The sequence below is a fragment of the Pollachius pollachius genome, assembly GCF_949987615.1.
Source record: "Pollachius pollachius genome assembly, chromosome: 8".
NCBI lineage: Eukaryota > Metazoa > Chordata > Actinopteri > Gadiformes > Gadidae > Pollachius > Pollachius pollachius.
This window is the reverse complement of record NC_136941.1, coordinates 25,247,701-25,259,116: the sequence shown is the minus strand read 5'-3', so window position 1 is coordinate 25,259,116 and position 11,416 is coordinate 25,247,701. Positions and strand designations below refer to the sequence as shown.

Here is an 11,416-nt window from a genome sequence, read left to right as displayed (position 1 = left end):
AAATAAACACATTTCTAAGGAAAATGGATCAATGGCTGTTCTGATGAATGGTTGATTAACTCAATGCAGTTCTTACTCCATTCAATCAATATTCTCTATCACAAATTACTGTCACAAAACTATCCTTGAGGGTGATCCACTTTATTCTTCATTGTTATACTTTCTGAATGCATAACAACGTTGACTTTGAATTCATGAATAAACTTCTTTCATTTAGTGTTCCCTGGCCCTATTAATTGTGAAAACATAACCTAATTGGTTAGTGAACAAGCTTTACATTTAGTTTTAATGGTATGAAAACCTTGTTTCGTTTGCTTAAGCACGTGTGTGCAAACTAAAGTTTGAGCATCTGTATGACGTGACCTAAAAGAGGAGAATGCACTGAAACTATAGAGTTGATAAGGATTACCTCCAGAGCATCATACCAGCTTTGAAGACCGCTGAGGGTCCCATGACGACGCCAAATCCAGACCGAGGCCAAGTATCGACTTTGCATGCTTTGCTTTATGAAGATGTCTCAAGATTGCTGGTTTTGTCTTCAACTTGGAGATTTATGATTGAAACAGACTTGAAAGATCCAAACACACTTTCCCTTATTTCTTCTGACGTAAAGTTAATTTGAGATTTTTGTAAATGACTGCATGCATCCGATTATAATTATAACTTTAAACCAGCTTTAACATTTTAATTATTGTTATCATTGTATGAATGTTGTACACATTTTAATGTGTACATCTTTACAGAATCTTTTAATCAAGCTCTGTATTCATCTTCATACATCGGAATTATAATTTATTAATCTATTTGACATATATACAAATATAACATAACCTTCATATAACCTACTTTGGGGTTTGGTCATACCTAATCCGGTAGTAGTATGTTAATATAAATAAATGACACTAGTTTTGTGACTTTGTCCACCAATGAAGCAGCTTTGTATCCCAGAAAGGCTTTTATAGAATAGTTTCTGTTAAGAAAAAATATTATATATATAAAATCTATTCTGGCTTCAGAGCTATGGGTTCCTGAGCGATGCACAAATGGCTTCTTTATGGCCCGTTGACAAGAGAAAACACCTGTCCAAAGGCCTCCCCAAAAAGTCAATCAGGCGGCGGTAAATGCAGTAAATTCAAAATGAAAACCTATCTCTTTAAATTGTGGTTTGAAAAGCCCTCTTTAATAACACGTTAAAATCTTCCTGTTACTCTGTTAGCACACTTCCCTTGTACTTTCCTTTTTTTGTTTAAACCAATAGTATGCACACATAAACGAAGATATTGCCATAGGTGCACAGCTGTTTAGAGGCTTAATACAGGGCTATTAAATACTTAAGTAAACATCCTTCCATATCTATTTCCCTGACCCTTGAAGTAACCCTGTAAAGGATTCCTAAGAACTGAGCCAATCCTTCTATCGGTTTAATTTCTGGTTTACGTGTTTGTATGTGTGTGACCTTGTCTGCATGCGGCCTAGCTGATGTAAGGTAAAGGCTATTTAGTTCCATAATCTATTAGGTCCGTTTTTGAAACATGCATGTCGGCTAACTGGCCTGATTCATTTCAGACACCAGGTGGATTATGGATATTGTGGTTATGACATAACCCAGTAGTCAGAGAGTGTTTGTAGTTTTGGATGCAGGCCTGCAGTTTGAGAATCTCTCACTGAGCTCAACAGATGATAACCACATCAAACAGAAGCCGCAATGGTGAGTTAAATCATTCTGTTATTGTATTAAAACTTTCATATGACCTGCTATCTGGCCTTAAGTTTATCTGGCTATACATTTGTATATAGCCAGTCTTTATACAAAAAAATGCTATTGTAATGCAGTTTTTATAACACAAGCAAATTATTAAACCACTGGTTTGTCTTTTAATCATTTCCACATAACACATGACAAGTCAAAGAAACATCGTACTGTATAATACGTCAATAGTTCTGTTGTGTTCATCATCTCTTTGGATCAACCAATACACAAACATTGCAGCAACTGATTGCATGTGAGATATGTAATTAAAAAAAGCATTTTTTTTCTCTCCTTTCTTTCACCAAAAGTATATCATTTATATAATTCTCCCTGTAGTTGATAAGCTCCATGCTATATAAAATAGTGTAAGTGAAAAAGGATGTAAAGATTCAATTTTCCATTCTTTCGCCTTTTTGCAAAGCTGGCTGTAAAAGTAAAAATAAAACAGGCTATGTCGCTAAAACGAGATACACAAAGAGTTCGGAATGCAAGACTTACTTTAAGCTAGAAATATATACCACTACATGTGGATGCTGTCTGTATCAGACGGCATCCAGTTTTTCACTAAAAGCAAAAAAAATGATTAATAAAATCCAATCTGGTCATTTTTTCTGTCAGTCTTAATACCATAATGAATAAATTCCCTTAGAAATATGTCTGTTCTGCACCTTCTAGACAACGAGGGGAGGGGAAGATAAGTGCATCCCTAGCAGGTGCAGACGAGGTAAAGGGGCTATAGTCAGACCTGGAGGCAGCAGCAGGGTTCGGGGAGAGCCATCACAATGTACCTTAATACCTCTGTCAACCTAGAGGATCTTTGTTGTTTGCCGGGAGAACCGCAGTTTAAAGAATAATCTAAGAACTTGAGAAGGCTGTGTCTCTCCGGGTGGTATCTTCCTCTGTCTCAAATGCTTCACTTCTCCAATACTAGATTTCATCATTGCTCCCTCACTCTGCGGTGACTTGAGCCACAAAGATCCGTGACACCGAATCAAAGGAGCACAGTTGTAGGAATACCGATTTCAAAAAACATGCCAAGCATCTGTTGGATATAGTCATTGGTTGGATCGTGGCCGTTCCTCCTCTAGAGAAAGGCAGACAACTCTCTTGAGCACAAGTGCAAGAAATAAGTGCCAATGTTTTGGGGTTGCGCCCTGACTGCCGAGTTAGGGCTGGGCGGGTTGTGGACATTGACGCTGGCTGAGAGTTGACAAAAATAACTACTGTGAAGTTGTTCAAGTTCTGCCTCAGGCTCCTGGCTATATCATTTGATAAGAAATATTTTCCAAGGACAAAAATAAAAGTTGGTAACACCCCTAGAAAAAAATGGTTTGAAAGGTTGGGGCTCATATGTAGAGGGATATTAGTGGATATAAATCTAAAAAAATACTGTTATTTATTTGGAGGAGAAAATACATAAAGTTGGATCAAATCTACACATCAAACTAATGGAACATACATATACAGGATCAATACACACAAAACATAAACATAGAAGCAGAACATTTGAAAGAAAAAAAAATACTCTTTTTTTTTAAGGTTGAAAGTGCTAGATTCAGATTAGCTCACATAAACCCAGGGAGGACAACACAATACCTGCCAATCGCTTTTTAGTTATTTTACAAAGAAATAGAGATAATAAATGATTATTTTGAATGCTTCCGTTTTAGTCTGAAGCCAGAAATTAAAATTCAGAAGAAATTAATTGTAAATCGATAATTACAACTTTGGTAATTTAGAAGAAACATCTTGATCAGTTGTTATCCAAATGTATTTCCAGGGGAAGACCAATAAGTGTAAAACAAGTGTAATTTCGCAATTTCAATATAATGATATAGCATAATATTGCATTGATAAGGATATAGAATGTCATACACTTGGTAAATACTACAGAAATACAAATATACGTTTCTAATAGAAAATATTATCCTCAATGGAAATGCGTGTTTCCTGACACTGGGCCATTCATGGAGATGGTTTCCTACAGTCATAGCAAAGTGTCTTCTGAAAAGCAATTGGTGTGCAAAAGTGTTGTTACTTCTCCCCAGGTTTTGGTGAGAAAAAAATGTTAACAAATAAATGAGGTGATGTGTTGCGTTGTTTTTCTCGAGGTCCTGTTTTTTTACAAACAGAAGATAATATATCATATGACAACAAACATAATAGGACAACAGCCAATACTGCCAGCCACTCCTGTCATGTGTTCCCAGCACTTTGAATGTCAAAGCATAAACACGCTTCTCTTACTAGATATCACTGGCATTGATCTGACCCCGCTCCTTTGTCTCAGAGAAGCAGCTGAGAGGAAACAGGGGTATCAGAGCAATGCAGGGTGGGCGTGTGAAACAACATAATATGTCAATCTGTGCACCTTCGTATCTCACTGCACATCACATCATGTGTCCGGACTGGCTAGTGGCCGACGGTCGATTCAGCATCTGGAGCTCAAAGCAGCAGTTAAATTTATTGTTGATGTTCTGTATTTGTTATCGTCCTTAATTTGCTGGTCTTCGTTCGTCATATAAGGGCGGGCGATAACGTCTGGGCGTAAAAACGGATGCCTACGATGAACACAAGTATTTTGATGTGATGGGAATGTTAGACAGCTTGTTTGAAAGGTCAGGCTGCCATGGTTGAATGCAGTCTTTGGACGTTGAAACTGCGAATGCTTGGGTTCTGCTGGCTGGTCTTCACACAGAGGATATGAGGGGAGACGTCTGGTACACGGTAAGAGCATATTTTAAAATCAAGCTGAAACTTTGGGTTCAAGTTCTTTTTTTTTTTTGCAGGCTGAAGGTTGTCAATTCTAAAAATATAAGACTCTGTTACCTCCCATGGTTGTGGAAAAAAAGATTTCATGGCAGGGCAATTTACGTTTTTCAACTGAAACTATGCTTATATAACTGCAGAAACACAGGTCATTCCTAGTGAATTGCATGGAAGAAAAACCTTATTAATCTAGCTGTAAGCCTCCTAGAACTCAGCCTTCTAAAGGGGTTTGGTGATGATACTCTCCTTCCTCAAGCAGGGAAAGAGAGAGGGAAGATTGATATGACAGGGTAAAAGCTAATACTTCATCAATTGAATTATTAAAAACACCATCACTTAGTTTCTACACGCCTACTTAAAATAAACTCGACTGAGATAAAAAGCAACTATATATTTTGTTGTTGTTGAGATTTTGCACACTCCAATAACATTCTTAAACATAATTTCAATAACAGTTTTCTTGTTTTTGCCATTCACATATGTCAGGGTTTTCCATTTCCATGGTCCATCTCTAAAAAGCCAACGTGTAGCTAATTGCTATTCCTCCCTATCTATTTCAGATCTATGGTCGCTGACGCTGCAGGGCTGCTTGTTCAGGGGGACCCATTCCATCACCACAATCTACATTTGAAATGGCCATGGATCCATTTTCCAAAAGGAGGTCGATACGTGGGGTGAGATGTGAAGAAGGAGATTTTAGAATCAGATTCACAGGAAGTGAAGTGCCTTCTGTTAAAAAAGTGCTTCTCTTTAGGAACAACATGATCTAGAATAACATCCATTTTGAACGGCCACAGAGCTCTTTCAGTTACCATTCATTTGTGTGTTACTGTTTTTGTTTGTTGATTTTTAAGCGAATGTAGTCTATGTGTGTGTATGTAACAGCAAAATTTCGATTACTATTAAACAATTAATAGGTTACTTCAAAAGGAAAGGTAATATTATTATCATTATTATTATTGTTGTTATTATTATCGTATTTCTGAGGAGCACTTCCTTTTGGTTTTGCTTTGCGGCTAGAGCCCAGTGGGTGGGGGTTCGATGTGCATCTCTTCCCCACCCTCCTGCTCCAGAAGGCCTGAAGGCTGAAGAACATTCTAGGATGATCACACATTTGGAAAAGCAAAAGTAAAAAAAATTATAATTCAACCGAAATATCCACTTCAAACTATTTTTTTTTTTTTTCCCCTCTGGGTCACAACAAGACAGGGTTATCTTAACTAAAGTTGATCTTTTTGCAATTTTATGTTATATCAAATATTATTACTTTGGGGGTATGCAGTACCACGCGTAGGCCGACCCCTGCTGTCCTCTAAACTAGCGAATAAGGAGGGATGAGTTTAAGGGGGGGAAATATATGGAAGGAAACGGGTTAAAATATCATTATAGCTAAATAAAGAAAAGGTATATAAAGAAAGCCCAAATATAAGCTGCTTCAACTGACTTTCTCACCTCTTACTTTCTTCAAGTAAAAAAAGGGTTTGGCCTCCTCCGGGGCCCAGTCAGAAGCGTCCGTGTGCTTCCATCAAGGCTTCTAGGTGTGCAGTCAGTGTTCACTTTTGTTGTGAATTTAACCATTCAAATCCTTCAGCCTTTTCGTGGTCAAACCCTTTGTGACGGGAGCACAGCCTTGAGGACCCACGCTGAGCGTAGCCGGGGCTGTAACCCGGGGAGGGGGGGGCCCTCACTGGAAGGCCTGGTGGAAACGAGGCAGGGTGGTGGCGCTGAGGCCGGAGCTGAACACTGCTGGCAGGGGGTGCAGGGTTCCGAGTCCCATGGAGCTGTCCTGAGGTTGCAGTTGCAAAGAGGTAATAGGCGCCGCGGCCGCTGCCGTCGCCGCGGCGTGAGGATCAGTGGCGTGCAGGGATGAGGAAGAAGAGGAGGACGAGCAGGAGGAAGAGGAGGGCGCCACAGACGAAGTGTAGCCCATCACCAGGCCTCCCGTGCTCATGGGAGCGCTGTAAGGGGGGAGGTTGAGGGGCAGGAAGCCCAGTAGGTGGGAGAAGTCCACGCTAGCAGCGCACAGAGACTCGGCCATCGCCGCGGGGCTCTTGGACAGGAGGGCCTCCTCGCCACACAGCTCGTCCCCCATTCCCGGGCCGGCCTTGGTGGGCGAGGAGGCGGCGGCGTGGTCGTCCGAAGAGTGCAGCGGCCCCGGCAGCCCGCTCTGCAGGTCCATGAGGAAGCTCTCCATCTCCACTTTCAAGGGCTTGTCCAGCAGGTATGAGGTAGATCCCAGCTGGTACTTCAGGGCAGGCTGGGCATGGGGCTGCTGCTGAGGGCGGACAGGCTGCTGCTGCTGCTGCTGCTGCTGCTGCTGCTGCTGCTGGTGGTGGTGGTGGTGGTGGGGCAGCGGAGGCGAGTGGTGGTGGTGGTGGTGGTGGTGGTGGTGGTGGTGATGGAGGGGCGGCTCCATGTGGCAGCCCATGCCCATCGCAGCGGACAGTGAGCCGGGCATCAGGGAAGGGTGAGGGTGGCCCGCCCCGGGGTTGGACATCGCCTGCAGGTGATGGGGGTTGTACATGCCCATGGGGAAGGGAGTGCCGCTGGGGAAGGGCTTCCCCATCATGGGGTCTTTGTTGGGACCCATCCCACACATCATAGGGCTGAGCTCCTCCTTGATGGAGCAGGGCGGAGACCCGGAACCCAGCAGGCCCAGCATGTCGGCGGGCTCTGTCTTGATCCTGAGCAGCTCCTGCGAGTGGCTCTTCTTCACGTGGCGCGTCAGGTGGTCCTTGCGGCCGAAGCGCTGGGCACAGTACTGGCACAGGAAGTCCTTGCGGCCCGTGTGCACCACCATGTGCCGGCGCACGTCCTTGCGGGTGTAGAAGCGGCGGTCGCAGTGGTCGCAAGGGTGCTTCTTCTCCTTGGCGCCGCCGGACGACTTCCCCGAGTGGCTCTTGAGGTGCTCCAGCAGCGCCGGCGTGCTCTCGTAGCCCTGCAGGCACACCTTGCAGGTCAAGTCGCCGGCGGTGGCCGAGTGCAGGGCCACGTGGCGCTTGTAGCCCAGCTTGGTGTTGTAGTGCTTGCCGCACTCCTCGCACTTGAAGGCCTCCTTGTTGGGGTCGTGGGTCTGCAGGTGGTTCTTCAGGTGGTCTTTGCGGTGGAACATCTTCTCGCAGAACGAGCACTGGTGGGTCTTCTGTGGCGAGTGTGTGGCCATATGCCTGGAAAGGGGGGGAACACAGAGACACAGGGATGACACGACGGCGTGGCGAGATTCGTAGTGGTCTAAATAATGTATTTTCATTGTGTGCTGTACGATTTCTAGCAAGCCTGCGAAGAAAAATGTTTTTCGTGCCAACATAAAAAGTTATCAGGTTAATTATTCTAAGGTCAATTATAAGTATTTTTTCAAGCCAAACCAAAGACTACAGTAGACTATTGTGGCCGTACCAGAAAATAATTGAGGCTTCATATCAAAACCAAAATGATCATGTCATGTTATTTTCTGGCTGGGCCCCAATACCTCACTCTGTAGGAGTGGTTAATGTGTACAGGCCACGGTGAAGGCTTCGGGGTACCTGAACAGTTTGTATTTGGAACTGAAGGCCTTGGGACAGTGTGGCTGGGAGCAGTGGAAGGCCTTCTCCCCCGTGTGGCTAAAGGCGTGCAAATGAAGCTTCTCCTGCGACGCGAACAGAGCACCGCACACCAGACACTCACTGCCGCCGGCCGGCCCTCCTAGCACTGCCTCTCTCTCCACCTGCCTCTTTCCCCTCTCCGCCTCAAAGCCCCTCTCTCTCACTCTCTCTGGCTCCCTCTCCGACCTCCCAAACAGCCTGGCCGTGCTCCTTCTCTCCCGCTCCTCCGTGGTCAGTGTGGTGATATGGTGTGAGGCATCGGTGGCTGCAGCTGCCATGGCAGCACTAGAGTGCCGCTGCCATGGGAACCCGGCCGTGGCTCCGCTGTCTTCCAGGCTCAGTGTGGGTCGCTGACGCTTTTCCCCCAGTGAGACACAGGCCCTGCAGTTAGTCACAGGAAGTGCCGAAAGCTCCTGGAGGGGGGGCAGGCGGGAGTATAAAGGTAAAGGAAGAAGCTAAAGTGTTTCCTGTATGAATAAATATGTATTTTCATTATTTTTCCATTGCAACTTCACAACATTTCTATGCATTGATGTTGAGGAAAACGTACCTTCTCGTCCAATGTCTACTCTTCTAACGTCTCCAAGCGGCCTCCTTTCGCCCCTCACTCTCTCCTCCACTCCCTCCTCCTTCTCTTCCCTCTTGTGGCTCTCTCTCTGTCCAGCCACCTCACCCTGGCCCGACAGCCATGGCTGGGGGTGAGTGGGAAATACTGCCCTGCATATTTAATGTCCTAAGGGGCAACAAGAACATGTAGGTCAAGAAATGTCCTTCGAAATGGGGAATCATTTCAATTGACCAATTGACACGCTACAGCAGTCTACTCAAGAGCAGTCTTGACTAGAATCACAATGTCCCATTAAGGAAGCCTTGTTCAGAGGCACCCTTTACTTTAGTCACAAGGGGGCGCTACATAACAACTGTGGCCATCGACACGGAGAAGAGAAGTTGGTGAAAAGCTATCAATCTTTAATGTCAGCCATCATCTGACATCAATTCTATTAAACTGTCTCTTAGTTTTGAATGAAGACTTGGCTCATCCCTGAGGCAGTGGCAAGATTAGCAAAAAAAGTGGGCCTTCTTGTGTGAGCACATGTTAGTACATGTTAGCTAACTCAAAAACAGCCCTGTATTCCACAAACCCTGAAACACACGCACACACACACACACACGCACACACGCACACACATCCACACACACACACACACACACACACACACACACACACACACACACACACACACACACAACCAGTGTGTGTGTTTTTGTGTGTGTGGGAAGGAAATTGTGTGTATACGGCACAAATTAGCCTTCATGAACCTGTGTTACATGTCAAACTGCACACCCCAGGAATCCCCAGCAAGCGAGACAGCAAACCTTTGCCAAACAAACACCATGCAGGCCGTGAATGAGCAGTGACGTCTCGTTTTGGAATCTTTTTTTTTTAAACTTATTTACCCTCGATGACCAACGCGCGACTCCCTCCTAGCTAACCCAGCAGCTAGCGGTGGTGACTCCCTCCTAGCTAACCCAGCAGCTAGAGGTGGTGACTCCCTCCTAGCTAACCCAGCAGCTAGCGGTGGTGACTCCCTCCTAGCTAACCCAGCAGCTAGAGGTGGTGACTCCCTCCTAGCTAACCCAGCAGCTAGCGGTGGTGACTCCCTCCTAGCTAACACAGCAGCTAGAGGTGGTGACTCCCTCCTAGCTAACACAGCAGCTAGAGGTGGTGACTCCCTCCTAGCTAACCCAGCAGCTAGCGGTGGTGACTCCCTCCTAGCTAACCCAGCAGCTAGCGGTGGTGACTCCCTCCGGGAGCGTACCTATGTTCCCCGGGTCCTATGTTCCCTGCTTTGTATGTGACCGTGGGAACATAGGACCCTGTGAGCAAATCTTTTTTTCGTAGGATGGTAGGGGTAAGTACCACCTTTTTCGCCTCTGATTCGCCTGTGATCGGTTAGAATCTCTCTCCTCCGATTGGTTATGGTTAGGGTTAGGTTTAGGGTTAACCCTCACCCTAACCATAACCCTAAACCTGACCCTAACCCTTTGCACCCGGGGAACATAGGACCTGGGGAACATAGGGATGACCCCACTCCCTCCTAGCTAACCCAGCAGCCAAGCCAAGGTGGGCAACCACGCCCTCCTTATTGTCATACGGACACACATGCACACACACACACACACACACACACAGAAAACTCACTAATACTTTTGTTACCACATGGACAGACATGTCTTCCATGTCTTTGCTCTCGTACCAGAAGGTGTTGCCGTCGCGGAGGCAGCGATCCGACCCAGCGTATTTATTTGCTTGTGTCTGTTTGTTAACTGTATTAATGACGCTCCAATGATTTTTAATCACGTTTAAACATATTCACGTCACATTCACTTTAAACACATCCACCCACTTAAGGGTGGGCTTCTACGCCATCACAACTGTGTGTGTGCCTGTGTGTGTGTGTGTGTGTGTGTGTGTTGACGTTGGTGCCTAAGAGGAGGTGACAGCTGTGGCAGTGTGCAGTGGTTCATCACACAGCAGGGTGAGTGCAAGAGGGTGACACCCAGTCCTTTGAGCCACCTCAGGGAGCGCGTCTCTATTGTACAGCCTACCCACATCGAACATTCCTGGCCCACTGCTGCATCCCCCACACACCCGGCCCGATCATGCTACATACAGAGCACATGCATTTGGTTAGCCGCTCTCTCTTGTGCCTGTGTTTTCAAATGCCTCAATATTCACGCGCACACACAGGCACGCACAAACGCACACTCCCAAAGGGTGGTCTCTCATGAGACACCGTGAGCAACATGATAAGTGTCTTTCACTTGTTCATGTGTTGTTTCCTTTAAAAAAAACACCATGTGAGTGGGAACTTATACAATGACATTATGTTACTAAAAGACAACAACATATTAGCAATTATAATCATACAAAAATGTGTATTTTCCCTTGATAATCGAGTATAGAGCTTGCCCATGAATGCCCGGAGCAATGTAACAGCCCAAATGGCTTCCATGTTATTGGCTAGGGGCAGTGTGAACGCTTCCAAATCTGCATTTTTTAACCACTAATATTGCTCAAAATAGCGCCATACCTCTGCATTAGCATGACTAAGGTCCCTACACATAAAATGAAGCAACAACAACTTAGGTAGAGTACCGGGAGTTTGTTTATGCTTTGTTTTATGTGTAGGGACCGTAGTCATGCTACTGCAGAGGTTTGTTGCTATTTTGAGCAATATTAGTGGTTAAATAATGCAGATTTTGAAGCGTTCGCAGTGCCCCTAGCCAATAACATGGAAGCCATTTGGGC

The 11,416-nt window shown here is 45.1% G+C and overlaps 1 protein-coding gene across 1 annotated transcript; it reads right to left on the bottom strand.

Moving 5' to 3' along the window:
- Nucleotides 1-5,664: 5,664 nt before the first annotated feature.
- Nucleotides 5,665-8,761, bottom strand: plagl2 (pleiomorphic adenoma gene-like 2). Its single transcript, XM_079742500.1, has 3 exons — nt 8,654-8,761; nt 8,044-8,516; nt 5,665-7,686 (listed from the first exon to the last, which is right to left on the bottom strand). Exons 2-3 carry the CDS (start codon nt 8,379-8,381, stop codon nt 6,204-6,206), a joined length of 1,821 nt encoding a protein of 606 aa, XP_079598626.1. The 5' UTR covers nt 8,382-8,516; nt 8,654-8,761; the 3' UTR covers nt 5,665-6,203.
- Nucleotides 8,762-11,416: the final 2,655 nt, after the last annotated feature.